Here is a 14,580-nt window from a genome sequence, read left to right as displayed (position 1 = left end):
GCTAAAGTCTGTGATTTTCTATACAATTAGGAACCTATTTTCTGCAAGATTACTGAAAACTCAGCTATTCTCCTTGACCTCAACAAAGCTTGCTAAATGCTTCAGTTCTTTTGGAAAATTAAGATACTCATTTAGGTGTCCTGAGCTGGACCTATGACTCAAATTGAAACATCTGGTCAAAGGCTTTCCTCAGCCACTGCTAGTAAATTCACTTTGTCAGCAGTGAGTAGTGTATTTGTGTTCTGACGATCCCCAGAACTGCCTCAGGCTACAGTGCAGCCAGGAGCTACTCAGAGAAGATGGACTTGCTATAGGAATTCGTGCTGGCCAGACCTAGACACACTAAGTTTGTTTGAAATCCTTGTTCCCCACTGTTTCCTGTACCAAAAGAGTCAGGTATGACCATGTCACGAAGGCACCTCTGTTTATTCGAAACAACTTTCATCCTTCAGCTTTGCATCATCACGTTCACCCACAGACAGTCTGCTGTGCTCCCTCAAACAGTTTACTGTATCCCACAGGCTTGCTGTAGTTACTGCGTGTGTGACTCTGCAATGCTATGGCTTTCCCAGGCTTAAATTTCCGAGTCCTCGATAGGGCCATTCAGAAATACTGCAGTAGGAAGTGACGGAGAAGATTCGTTGGGACGGATAAAGTTAGCCGATGGGAACAGTTTTACTTTAGACACAGCGTGGTCTCGGATTGACTTACTGTCCACGATCTGATGCTTAAGCGTTCCCATCTCCGAGTCCCAAGCTTGCCCCCGCCGCAATTTCTTGAAGGTGTTACGGAAACCCTCAGTGCTAAAGTAGTAGATCAAGGGGTCCAGAGTGCAGTTCATGCTGGCCAACATCATCGTTATAATTAACGCCTGGCGCACAGAGGCCTTGGTTGTTTCCTCAACCTTCATCACCCGGGCCTTTATCATCCCATAAACAGCCAGGGTGGTGTTGTAGGGCACAAAGCAGATGATGAAGATGACCAGATTGACCAAGAGGAGACGGACAGTCTTCTGCTGTCGCAGGGTCTTTGTCTGACTGGGCTGGCAGAGTTCCTGAAAGATCCGAACTGAGCAGTATGTCACAGAGCTGAGAGGCAGGAGAAAGCCCAAGATTTCACCCAGGATTACCAGGGGGAAGAGGTTGTGTTGCCACATGTTGTCGCTAAAGCTTTCAAAGCACAGATAAATGGTCTGGTTTTTTACTTTACAGTGGTTTTGCTTGTGGACTATGGCTGTGGGGATGGAGCCCAAGAAGATCACAACCCAGACGATGAAGCAGAGGAGCTTGGCCACCTTGGGGCGCCGCAGATGCCGCCAGCGAAGTGGGTGAACAATGGCAACATAGCGATCCAGGTTGATGCACATGAGGAAGAGGCAGCTACCATACATGTTGATCTGGAAGACTGAGCCAGAGACCTGGCACAGGATGCTACCAAAGGGCCAGTGGTGGTTGGAATAGTAGTAGAGTCGCAGGGGCAGAGGAAGTGTGAAGCTGAGGTCACTTATGGCCAGGTTCAACATGTAGATCATCACTACAGACTTCAGGCGCAAGTATCGGATGAATATCCACAGGGCCACCACATTGAGTATCAAACCTGTGATGAATATCAGGGTGTAGCCAGGCATGAGGAGGTGGTGGTTGAAGGTGTAATCCTTGCATGTCTGAGAGGTATTGGATGTATTGGATGTATTGGACGCTGACATGCCCAGCATGGGTCAGAGGATGGTCTTGCTGAGATGGCTGAGCCGGTTGATGGGCTAAGGAGGCAAAAAGAAGAGTGCTGAGGAAAGTCGTTCCCCTCTGAAAAGCCACAGGCAGGTCATTCCTGTCATCTGCAGCTGGGAGGTAGATGGGCAATATCTCTCTTGGCTGGCACTGCTTTGGATTTCTGGTCTGTGGTCATCTGGCAGGGATGGTAATGTGGAGTCTGCTTCTGCCCCTAGTTCAGCAATTCTTTCCAGTGGTTATGAGGTGATAAGCTGAAGGAGGATCATTGCCAGCGATCAGTACAATTCCTGGTCAGAGTGGAAGACCAAAACAGAAGAGTTTAAGTTAGAGGAGGAAATCTCTTGAAATGTGAAAATCCCACCATGGTGGCTTCTGCAGCAAGAACTCACAAAGAAACCAAAAGACAAGGGAAAATGGACACTAGAAAAGTGAGTAATTACTCACTGGCAGAAGAAGACAGAGCACAGAGAAGGTGATTGTTGTACAGAATCATTTATCACTCAGCCCCAGAAAATGCACTTTGCTTTGATCACTGCTGAGAGCACATGAATACAAGAAAGGGACACCACAAGCACACAGGGAAAGTAGTTGAGGCAGCTCTAGAGAAAGAGAAAGAAAAAGAAGAGAGCAGCGTTTTGAAAGAAAAATGCTGACTGGAAGCAACTTAAAATAAAAACAGCATAGTACTGTTTTATATTAGAGAAAAAGGACTTTGTACATCCATTTCAGATAAAAGAAATTACAGTACAGTTAGACCTGACTCCACCCAAGCTCCTTTTCTTACGTAAAACAACACACACAAACCTCAGTTCCAGTGACTTCAAGTTCCTTATGTTTCTTACATTAATACAGTTCCATTGGTGTCCTTACTTGCATGGGACCAGTGGTGCTTATTTGGATTGCATGTCCTCATTCTGCTCCTTATAACACCCTAAAGCTTGAAGTAGCCCATGTCCCAGAAATGCAGAGTAGCACAGCCATGGAGGGGAGCACAATAAAAAAGGAATTGCCATGGGATTCATGTGGACAAACATGACATCAAAGCAGTGTGAAGCTGGTCACCACCCCAGGTATTAAGTAGCAGCACTGTCCAAACACAGATCAGCTGGAGTAAGCCCAGTGGAAGGCCACCAAAACTGGGGGCTGGAGCACTTTGTGCCATGAGGAGCAACTGAGGGAACTGGTCTTGTTCAGCTGGACAAGAGAAGGCTCCAGGTGATATATTAGCAGCACTGGGGTTTGCACTGCAAGGTTTTGGTAGCTGGGAGGGCTATAGGTGTGTTTCTGTGAGAGTGTGCCAGAAATTTCCTGTGTGTCTGATGCAGCCAAATCCAGAAGGGACCTGCTACAGGCCAAGGCTGAGCCCATCAGTGATGGTGCTAGCACCTCTGGGATAATGAAAAGGAAAAAGTTACTGTGAGACAGCAATTGCAGGCAGAGAAGGGAAGCGAGAATATGTGATAGAAACAGCCCTGCAGACACCAAGGTCAGTGAAGAAGGAGGGGAATGAGGTGCTTCAGGCGCTGGAGCAAAGATTGCCCTGTTGCCCTGGAGAAGACCATGGTGAACCCATGTTGGAGCACTCTGTTCCTGAAGGACTGTACCCTGTGGAAGGGACTCACACTGGAGCAGGCATTGGTGTGACACAGATCCCCACAGTTGTTTGCAGGGGTCAAACAGGGACTCCCTCATGAGAGTCCGTGTAGATTGTGATTTACTTCAAAAGGAAAGTAGATTTTTCTGTCCAGAGAATATCTTTACACGAGGTTGATATTACTCAGCAACTTGACAGGCATGTCAAGCATGTCAGACCTTCTGGATGGCATTGGGTGGCAATGCACACATCCAGAGAGAATCTGCTGCAGACAGAAGCGTGTGCTGATTTCATAGAGAGGAAAAGAATCATTTTGGTAACAACATGTTAAACAATGGAAGTGGAAACCTAACACAAGAGTGTAGACAGCTACCAACTTGCCCATCCTCTTGTGTTGTTGCTCAGGTCCATCACCAAAACAGATTTCTTAGAGAAACTTCTACTGGTTTGTCAAACTACATCTAAGTGGATTCTCCCCTTCCTGGTGGATGAATACTTTGCATGAAGTCTCATTCAAATTTGGAGTATAAGATAAGCTGACAAGGCAAAAGTGCAAGAACATTGTTGGTTTCAACTGAAATGTTTCATGCTTCAAAAATGTCAAGGACAAGCATCACCAATGGTTGAAGGAGGTGATTGTCCTGCTTACTTTGCAGTGGTGCAGCCTCACCTTAGTCCTGTGTGCAGTTTTGGACAATATAAAGAAGGCATTGAGCTATTAGAGAGCGTGCAAAGGAGGGCCATGAGGCTGGTGAAGGACCTTGAGGGAAAACTGTGTGAAGAGCCGCTGAGGTCACTTGGTCTGTTCAGCTGGAGAAGAGGAGACTGAGGGGAAACCTCATTGTGGTCTACAACTTCCTTGAAAGGGGAAGAGGAGGGGCAGGCACTGATCTCTTCTCTGTGGTGACCCATGACAGGACCTGAGGGAATGGCCTGAAGCTGAGTCAGGGGAGGTTTAGGTTGGATATCAGGAAAAGGTTCTTCACCCAGAGGGTGGTTGGGCACTGGAACAGGCTCCACAGGGCAGTGGTCACGGCACCAAGCCTGACAGAGTTCAAGAAGTGTTTGGACAATGCTCTTAGGCACAGGGTATGATTCTTGGGATGTCCTCTGCCGGGTCAGGAGTTGGACTTGATAATCCTTGATGATCCTGATGGGTCCCTTCCAACTCAGTATATTCTGTGATTCTGTAATTCTAGGAGAACATATCAGCTTTTGCAAGAGCCAAAACCCTGCAATGAATTGCAGACTGAACAGACTGGTCAGACCTTTATCTTGATGGAAACAAAGTTACTGAGACTGTGACTTAGTGAGTGACCATGACCTGCTGTAACACATGTTCTCAGACCAGTCAGATGTCAGGTGAAAATGATTTATCTCCATGGACAGCATGTTTTTTCAAGCTTTCCAGAGGTATTCAATTAACAGATCTACAGAATATAATATGTAAGCACAGTCCATGCTGTCAGGCTTTCTACCACTAATATTCCACCTCAAATTGTGGATGGCGAAGGGATTATATTAAGAACAGTACAATCATGTAGCTACACTGCCTCAAGTTGTCTTCCTGCTTCCAGCATAAATTGTAGCCCAGGAATTTCTTGAGCCACAGGTGACCTAGTTGTATTCAATAGTCCTCAGGGAACTTTTATTTCATTGGAGTTTTTTCAGTCATTTTTTGAGTTGATGTAAAATTTACCATCTACATTATCCAGTGCCAGTACTGCCAAGGGGTTCCACAGCTTATTTGTGCCTCAGGCGAAGAATCACTTCCATATACCCACCTCTGATTCATCACCTGCTAGATTCAATTCTTAGCTTTAGTACCAGAACAGACAGGGCAAAAACCATCCCTATTCACCTTCATTTCATGGCTGATATTATTATAAACGTCTACCATATTCCTACTCAGCAACTTTTTTTTTTTTTAGGCTAACGGGACCTTGTCTTCCGAGTTTTCCCTTGTAGAGAAGCTGTTCTGTACTATGGAACATCCTTGTTGCCCTTCTCAGCACCTTTCCACTTCTGCTAGAGCCTTTGTGAGCCCTGTGCTGGGGTGCTGGAAACACACAGTGCTAATGATGTGGATGCACTGAGCTGCGCAGGTGTAGACCTCATTTGCAAGTGGTAATGGTCAGCTCTGTTTGTTTTTTCTCATCACTTCACTAGATAAAATTTCAGCTGTTAGTTTAAGTCCAATCACACTTCTCTTAAGCTCTGCAGTTCTTCTCAGCCAAACCTCATCTTTTTAAACCTGAATAATTTTATGTCTCCTACAGATTTGTTATTTTATTATTCATCCCTCATGAATAAATCAAACAGTCCAAGCCCCAGCACAGGTGTCTGACAACTCCACTGAGAAAAACAACCATGTACCTTCATTCTTTGTCCCTTCTTTTAGGCACTTTTTATCCAGGTAGGAGCACTATCTTTAAATTTTTTAAAGTGCCATTGGTGAGACTGCCTTTGAAAGCCTTCTGGAAATCCATATGGGCCACTGTTCACATACTTATTGAGCCCTTTAAGGAAGAACTGTGGGAACAGCATCCCTTTATAAAAGCCATGATGACTTTTCCCCAGTAATTAGATGTGACTGCATGCCAATTGATTTTTTCCTTTATTATAGCTTCTACTAATTTGTTCAGCAAAACCATCAAGCTCCCTGGTCTGAAACCCCCCAAGAGCCTTTTCTTAAATTGAGTCTGCCTTTAAGAGCTGTTTTAAGCAAAGGTTTCTATAGCACAATTAGTCAGGTCTTCCACCCTTCAGTTATTTTTGGACCTCTGGGGTAGGAGCCATGTGGTTTTAGACACTGTTTAGTTCATCTTGCTGCTCCGTGGTTGATCCTACTACTGTTTTGACCAGAGACAGTCCTTTTATAAACTTCCCATAAAGACAGTTTCTGCTGTGGGAATCCCCCAGGCTTCCATGACATGAATACCAGTGAAAGAAACCTGTTCCTTTTTTTGCCCACAATCACTTTTTCTTTCTTTTCTGAGTGATCTTGCCTTACATGTTCTAGCCTTTCAGCCTTCAAGACACTGAACAAACAGCACAGTTCTAAACTGTCAGCAAAGATCACCGAGAGCAGAAAACAGACTGGGGTTTTTGAGGGGATTTTTTTTGTGGGTAGATGGATACACAGAAGTAAGGGGTGGCTATGGTGTTGGTATGAAGCTAAGCTGATAGTCTCAGACTTGCCATGACAGATACTGTGACCAAGACCTGAAATGAGATGCATGCAGACACAGTCATTGGAAAGACGAAGTTGTGGGTGCGGAGAGTTTCTCCAGTGAGCTTTGGAGGTCCTGCTTTGACTGTGCCTCTCTAAAAAGGAAAGCTATGGGTACGTAAAGCAGGCTGGCAGCAGGGAGACTGATTATCCTTCCTGGTTAATGCCTGAGAGTCAAAAGGCATGTTCCTTGTGGCTGCCTCTAAAAGAACCCCAAGTATTCATTGCTCTGCACAAAAGCTGCCAAGAGATCTCAAGCCACCAGCTGTGTCAGGAGGCAGTGGTACCACAGCTGAATAATCCCCCTCCTCACAAGAAGATGCTCTTTTTAAATCCTGAAGAAACTTTCTGTTTGCTGACTGACCTTATGTGTCCCAGGAGGTGGAGGAAGCACTTTTTCCCATCTTCAATTTGAGTCCCTGAATACCATCAACTGCCAAGACTGTGGCTTGCAAAATCCATGGGATTTTGACTTTTTTCTTTTTGGGGGTGAGAAGCCCTAAATGTACTTGCATACAGGGTGCAGAACAGGCAGGCATGCCCTGAGATGGGATGTGTGCCTGGCATCCTGCTGCCCAGTCCAGGGAATCCTCTCTCTCTCCTGGCACTCTCTTACTACGAGTCATTGACTCCAAGCACTACAAAAATGATGAAGAATCTGAGTGTGAGGCTGAGAAATGAGGTGGAAAAAGAAAGCTGGAAAAATACTGATGAGCATGCTTCAGGGTCAGCATTTCTGTTTGTGACTTGTCACTAAAACCATGGGGAGTTTTGGGGCTAGTTTTGGGGCTACTGTAAGAATGCAGAGAGCAAGTGTGGAATTGGGGTGCAGAACTTAAACACAAACTGCATGAGCTCACTTACTTAATATGAAACCAAAGAGGAAACAACAAAAATGTGTCAAACCTCACAAAATGCACCCGACTTTACTCTAGAAATCAGAGATATATTTTTTAAATTAACGTGGGTGCTTTTTACTTACTGTTGGTGATATTCAATCCCCACTTTTCATCTTTTTTTTCCTACTTAAGAAATTAAATTTTTGTAACAATTAGCACCTTGAAGACATTCAAGACAATTGCTATTAGGACAATTCAAGACAAGCTATTAGGATAGCTTGTTTTTAATGAGAGATACATGATATAAAAGCTGAGACCTCAGTATTTAACTCAAGAGGTTTGATCACACTGCTGTTGCCTCCACCTTAGAGATGATACCCCTCTTCATCTCCTATGAGTCCCATGGAAGAAGGGCTCCATGGTGGGCACCGTGGCAAGTAAGCTCTGCAGGCTGCCTGTGCTTTTAGTACCACAGGATCCCAAAGAAAGCCTCCGTTTGAATGAATACAGAGGCGTGCCTTGCCCCTCTGTGTCCACGGGGCAGCTGAAGAGGGGCAGATGTCCCCCCGTCCCCCGTGCCCAGGCCTGGCAGCTTGTGCACAGCAGCTCACGGGGAGCGGGGCCCAAGGTGCCAGACCTTCCGGCTCTCCAGATGTTCCCGTCTGCCTTACCTCACTGCTGGAGAGGAGCCAAGTGTGCATTCCAGCTCGCTGCTTGCTGACTGCTCCCACTGCAGAGGTCTCGATCCAGGCACCAAACCCGCAAAGCAGCTTGGATCAAAACAGAACCAGGCAGGCTCTTCATCCAAATCACAGCTGTCCCCTACCACACCACGGCTGATTCTACATCTGGCACGCTGCAGTTTGACTCTTCTCCTTTCTCACTTCCTGATGCACTTCTGCCTGGCTTTGAAGCGTGAACTTTGTTATCAAAAGCTGATAAGCTAAACCACATCCTACAACTGCAAATGCAATCATGAAAGAAGCAGTACCCAGGTGTCCTTGCAACTGAGGAGACCTGCCCTGGGTCATAATGCCAAATACTTGCTTGTCTTGCTAACTCAGCCACCCCCAGGAGTCACAGAGGGAAAATAAAACATCCCTCTCCCCAAAATATTGCTAAACAGGAGGTAGAAGTGAAATATGGGAAGTGAGAGCAAAGTTGATTTAATTGCTAGCCTGCACAAAGACTTGGAGTCCTGTCACTCCCCTGGGCCAGGGGGCTTTGGGATTGAACTCCTGCCTGGGGGCCCAGCTGTGCACCGCTGGCATGTGGCAGGGTCCCAAAAAGAACCAGGCTCCAAAGAGATGTCATTGTCTGTGGCAAGCAAAGGCATGTTTGCCACGAGCCTCGGTCCCTGGTGTTCAAGGCTACAGGAGGCACAGTGCTATGAAAGTACAAGGGCTGATTTACCAGGACGTCTGTGACCTGGCACTGCCACGTGTAGCTGGGAAGGGAGCTGACCTTGTGCAGAGCCCATCTGGCACTCTGTTGCTCCGAGTCCTATTTCTGCTTTGCCAGTCTCAGCACACCTGGAAGAAGACACGAGTCATGGCCACGCTCCTAATCCCACTGTTGCCCTGCCCCAGGAACAGCTGCCCCAGGAAGTTACTGTGAGCTCCCTCTCCCTGCAGCTCTTGCCTGCTGGTGTTTGATTTTCTCACTCCCTGCCTCCCTTTTTCTGCTGTTACTGACTCCTCATTCAGGGAATGACACACCAAGGGATATATGTTCCTGCCGCTCATAAATCCTTGGAGGGCACAAAAACTCCCGAATCATTGAGCTCACCCTGCTTCTTTTCAGTGCCTCTCTTTTTCAGCCGGACCCCTCTTGCCACTTGCTAGTTGCTGGGATCTTTGTCCTCACAGCTTCTTTGTGTCTCTTCAGTTCCCGTCAAGGCGTTGCTACTGATAAAAGCTTGCAGATATGCCACGGGGGGTGTCCTTTGCCTAAGGAGCGTCTGACACATTCTGTGGGAACTTCCCCCTCCCCTGCAGCCCTCAGCCCTCACACACATGAGCACGCACCTGGCTGAGCCCGGCAGTCCTGGCTTCTCCATGTGTGAGAAGACAAGGACACAGTGGCACCCAGCCCAGCCCATGAGCCCCACAGCATCCTCACCCAGCCAAGTTCACTCACCTCCCCGGATCTCGGTGCATTAGCCCAGGAACTCTGTCCCCTCAGCCGGGTGGGCTGACACGTCTGCCCCTCGCTGTCTCTTGGACGCTCAGCTCGTGGGGAAGAGCAGCTCAACCCCCGGCGTTTCCTCACCGCTGTCTGAGTGAGCAGCAGGTAAGACCAGATTACTGGGGTGTGTGTTGGAGGCTACACCCTGATGCTGCAGATCCCAACATGCCTGCCACCCCGGAGTGCTGGCTCCAGAAAGCAGGAGCAAGGACCCAAGAGGAGGAGGGATGCAGGGAGCTGGGAAGGCAAGGAGAGAGGTGAAAAGCACACTACAAAAGAGAGGCTGCTCAGGTCTGAAAGGATGACTGATAAACCACAGTGCTCTTCAGATCTCTGTGCAGCAGAATGTGGGAGACCAGAGCAAAAGGGCAAATCCCTTTATGAAAGAAGCACAACAGGGCCAGAACAGCCCTGCTTCACTTTCTGAATGATTCAGACATGAATAGCAGAAACCTGTGGCTGTGGAGGAGTTTTACCTTCCAAGGCAGTGAGAAGAGCTGGCACTTCCCAGGCTGGGGGAATGGCAGTCTTTTGTCCCGGGACATTTCAGCTCCCTGGTCACACGGCCCACATTTTCCTGGGCTCCCAGGGGCTCTCAGGAAAGAGGTATCCAATGAGAAGGGGGGCAACCACCCCATTATGCCTCCTAGGAGAAGGGCAAGGACTGTTCTTGGGGAAGGATAGTCCATGGGGAAGAAAATGAGCAAGATGAAGGGAGACCTCCCAGGGGAAGAGTTAAGAGAGCCAGGGAGCAGCTGAGCTCTGTCTGTTTGTTGTAGCTATGTGGGCTACAGGGTAGAAAAGAAGAATCTCCAGCCTGGAGGAGGCAGATGAGGGAGTGTCTTCAAGAACAGTGGATGTGGGTGAGGGAGGCAGCAGGTCTTTCCCTCTCTGCTCCCATGCAGGGAAACTCTCTGTCTTTCCAAAGGGCTTGGTGACAAAGTGGTGACGAGCTGGTGGGTCTGGCAACAGCTGCTTGATGCTGCTGCGTTCTTTTGTGGAAGGCTCTGTCTGCTGCTGAGCGGGTCTTGGGATGCTTCCTGCTGAAGAAGTGACTGGACTGTGGAAGAAGACAACCACATCATCTGCTGACAGGATGGCACAGGCCACGGGTGTGACACAGGTGCTGTTCCCATCCATGTGAGCTCCCTGTGACGGATGCCCACCCCAGAGCCTTAGCTCAGAGCTCTCTCGCCATGCTGCCCAAGCTGTAGCCGCTGGTGTGGACGACCTTGCAGAGCCAACCCAGCAGGGTTATGCAGGCTACAGGGTCTCCGATGCTGGCAGGCACACCTGGTCACTGCCCAGGGCTTGGGCTACCCCTGCTTTGCAGTGCTGAGCTGGAGCTGCTGTGAAAGCCACTGTTGGGCAGAGGCTGTGGGAAGCCACAGGAAGGGATTCAGGCAGCTGCTGTGCTGGGGTTGAAGGTGGTGAAGTTCTGCCACAGACAGGATGGAGCTGGTGTGGCTGTACATGATGTTGATCCATGTCGTGACCTGGCTGTAAGTATGCTTTGTGCTTGTATTGTCTGGGTTGGAATGCCACCTAGGGAGGTGCTGTATCCAAAGAAAATAGGGTGAGAATAGGGTGGAAGAAGGAATCTGGGCAACCAAAAGCAGAAGGGGCATGTCTGGGAGGATGGAGGGAGAGGGATGGTAAGGCTGAAGAGGGGCAGACCAGAATGGGCAGCAAGAATGTCCAATCCACAGACGACATGGCCACAGCCCTTTCCCTGCCCCATTTCTGCTCTAAGATATGGCTAGAGAGGGTTAGTCCTGCAGAGGTAAGGCCCTGGCGCTAGGCCATCTGCAATTGAACCTTTCCCCTGCCTCACAGGTCCCTGGCCAAGCAGGCAGTCCTGCAGGACCCCAGGAGCTGTGATGGCCTGGTGGGGCTGGTGGAAGAGCAGGTCTGCATGTGCCAGGGCAGGTGGGAGGCATGGGGGTGGTGAAGCCAGTGCAGAGCTGGCTGTCCTCGAGTGCCAGCACCAGTGTCACTCTAACCCCTGGAACTGCTCCACCCTGCAGGGGCTGCAGGTCTTTGGCAAGGCGACCATCCAAGGTCAGCGAGGGAGTGGTGGCACAGGCAGGCTTGGCGTGGTGCCCCTCCACTATGTCCCCTTGACACATCAGTCTTTTCTGGGGTAGTGTGCAAGGGTCGCACTGGACCCATCCCCACAGTGGCCAGTGCCTTCTTCCACATGCTAACATGTCTGTCAGCACAGAGCAAACCGAACCGAATGCTCTCACACATAGTAGAATTCTGGAGAAACTTCTTCCCATGTGGCCAGATTTGGCATTTTGGTCCCATTAGCCCATCCTGGGTACAAGTTCTGCAGACTGGTAAATTTTCTCCTTGATGCAGCCACTCACCCTGCCACAGAGCCATGTCACTTACTGACTCCCAGCCTTGGGAGCAGCTGCACTGGGTGAGCATCCTGACATATATTTCTCCCAAGCACTCTCCATCTGAAGGCATCCTTCCTGCGTGCAGTGATAGCCTCTTCTCCCACACTGTGCCTTGTAAGTGCCTTTGTCCTCTGCAGACTGGTGCCCCTTCTTGTCCCGCTGCAGGCATGCAGGACTCTGCTTTCATCCACATCGTCTCCGCTGCCAGCATTGCTTTTGCAGTGACCCGTGCCGGCAGCTGTGGGGAGCTGCACAAGTGTGGCTTTGACCACAGGATCTGAGGAGTCAGCCCTGAAGGTGAAGGAAGAAGTGGGTGGCAGGGAGCAAGTGGTAGAGGGGAAGGTCCGTGGGGGAGACAGACCAGAAAAAGGAGACACTTTTATTCTCCACAGGTTTCTGGGAGATCCTCTCAGGGCTTCTCTTTCCTTGTCTCAAGGCTGCTTTCCCTCTGCAGGTTTCCAGTGGTCAGACTACTCTGATAATCTGCCTTATGGGATTGCTTTCTCTCAGGCCTTTGTGGACAGCCCTGAGAGGAGCTGTCCCCTCCAGCTAAGTGCTCATGAACCTGCACAACAATGACGCGGGGAGGAAGGTAAGGGCAGGAACAAGGGCTGGGAGCAAGCCTGGCTGCAAGGGCTTCTCCCTGGCTCGGCAGAGCCCAGTCCAGTCCCCACACCCCAACAGGCACTCCAGGGCAGCCACCTGCTCCCAGAGGAGGCTGCATCCTGCTGCCTTTCCTAGCCCAGCACTGTGCTGATTACCCTGAGCTGGCTCCTGCCTGTGTGGAGGGGGGTCCCAGCCTCCCCTACACTCTTCTGTGCAGTCTCCTATGCCTCACAGACCCCACCTATGATTTAGGAAATAATTTGCTCTGTTCTGTTCTGAAGGGCTTCCCTGTCCCCCAGCCTCTTTTCAATAAAGAAAGACATCTCCAGGGGCTGCAGTCAGATCTGGTCCCTTGCACGTCCTCCACCTCTGGCCAGATCTGTTCTTCTCCCCACAGCCCCGCAGGTCAGAACAGCTCCCCATCCCTCTCTCTGCCTCAGGGATTTATCTTACAGACCCAAACCATCTTGCTTCCCACAGAGTGGATCTTCTGCTCATATTGGCCTGGCTTTAAAAGACACTTTTGCCCTTTCCCTTCCCTTCCCTTCCCTTCCCTTCCCTTCCCTTCCCTTCCCTTCCCTTCCCTTCCCTTCCCTTCCCTTCCCTTCCCTTCCCTTCCCTTCCCTTCCCTTCCCTTCCCTTCCCTTCCCTTCCCTTCCCTTCCCTTCCCTTCCCTTCCCTTCCCTTCCCTTCCCAGCCCCATGGCTGGTGTGTTGGGGGAGCAGCAGCACATGGGAGGTGTTGGGAAGGGTGTCCCTGGTCAGGCTGGCAGCTGCCTCCTTCTCTGCAGGCTCTTCTGGCCCACACAAAGGTGGAGTGCAAGTGCCACGGCGTGTTGGGCTCCTGCGGGGTCATGCCTCCCTTCCACCAGATGGACAACGTCCTCAAGGAAAAGTTTCAGTGGACGACAGAGGTTTACCCGAAGCGGGTCGGTTCCCGCAAGCTCCTGGTGCCCAAGAGCTCTCTCTTCAAGCCCTACGCGGCTCACGACCTGGTCTACCTGCGGGCCAGCCCGGACTTCTGTGGCCAGGACCTTCGGCACGGCGCCTTCGGCACCTCTGGGCGCCGGTGCAACCGGGCATGGCTGGGCATGGACAGCTGTGAGCTGCCCGTGGACTGCCCATGGACTGCCCGTGGACTGCCCATGGACTGCCCATGAGCTGCTGTGCTGCGGCAGGGGCTTCCACACGGCCCGGGCGAAGGGGGTGCAGCGCTGCAGCTGCCGCTGGTGCTACTCCATCATGTGCAAGCAGTGCCGGCACCTGGTGGAGGTGCCGCAGAGGGAGGGCACTGCAGAGCCGCAGGGCAGGTGCCCAGGGCTGCCGTCAGCTCCTGTGTGCTCCCCTCGTAGCGCCCTCCAGCCAGCTGCGGTGAGCTGTTGTGGTTTGAATTATTTTTCCGGATGGAGGGTTGGAGGACACAGGCCAAACAAACCACTGAACTCGAGAAAAAAACCCCAGCCGCAGTGGAAAGCAAAGTGCACACAAAAGCTTCTTGCTCACATGCTGCGTTTGGGACCTGGAGAGTCTCTGTCTCCGGTCCCTCCCTGTCTCTGGCCATGCAAGAAATGCCTTCCCCAGTGCTCAGCTGTTCCTTTGGCTGCAGAAATGTTTCCAAGAGGAGTTCCAGCAGCTGCCACAGTGAGGCTCCCCTCATTCAGTCTGACCTCAGTGCCAGGGAATGTTATGGAACAAATTATCCTAAGTGCAATCGCACAGCACAACCGGGGAATCGGCCCTAGCCAGGATGGGTTCATAAAAGGCACGTCCTACTTAACCAACCTAGTCTCCAGGTGACCTGCCTAGGGATGAGGGAAAGGCTGTGCATATTTTCTACCTGGACTTCAGTAAAGCCTTTGACACCACTTCCCACAGCATTGTCCTGAAGCAGCTGGCAGCCCATGGCCTGAACAGTGCATCCTTTGCTGGGTTAAAAACAGGCTGCGTCGTTGGGCCCAGACAGTGGTGGTGAGTGGACTCACATC

At 50.3% G+C, this 14,580-nt stretch overlaps 1 protein-coding gene and 1 pseudogene across 2 annotated transcripts; one reads left to right on the top strand and one right to left on the bottom strand.

The window, feature by feature from the left end:
- Positions 1-407: 407 nt before the first annotated feature.
- Positions 408-8,928, bottom strand: LPAR5 (lysophosphatidic acid receptor 5). Of its 2 annotated transcripts, none has more exons than XM_066175469.1 (3): positions 8,860-8,928; positions 8,067-8,297; positions 408-2,017 (listed from the first exon to the last, which is right to left on the bottom strand). In XM_066175469.1, exon 3 carries the CDS (start codon positions 1,712-1,714, stop codon positions 575-577), a length of 1,140 nt encoding a protein of 379 aa, XP_066031566.1. In that variant the 5' UTR covers positions 1,715-2,017; positions 8,067-8,297; positions 8,860-8,928; the 3' UTR covers positions 408-574. The 2 variants fall into 2 exon arrangements, with proteins under 2 accessions (XP_066031566.1, XP_066031568.1); XM_066175471.1 differs by having other exon boundaries at positions 8,067-8,301; positions 8,860-8,894.
- Positions 8,929-11,034: 2,106 nt separating this feature from the next.
- On the top strand, positions 11,035-13,970 carry LOC136285755 (protein Wnt-4-like; annotated as a pseudogene).
- Positions 13,971-14,580: the final 610 nt, after the last annotated feature.

Source organism: Chamaea fasciata, unplaced genomic scaffold (assembly GCF_029207755.1).
Source record: "Chamaea fasciata isolate MVZ Bird 193981 ecotype frontalis unplaced genomic scaffold, bChaFas1.0.hap1 SCAF_2, whole genome shotgun sequence".
Lineage (NCBI taxonomy): Eukaryota > Metazoa > Chordata > Aves > Passeriformes > Sylviidae > Chamaea > Chamaea fasciata.
The sequence above is the reverse complement of the archived record's forward strand: the minus strand, read 5'-3'. Positions and strand labels throughout refer to the sequence as shown.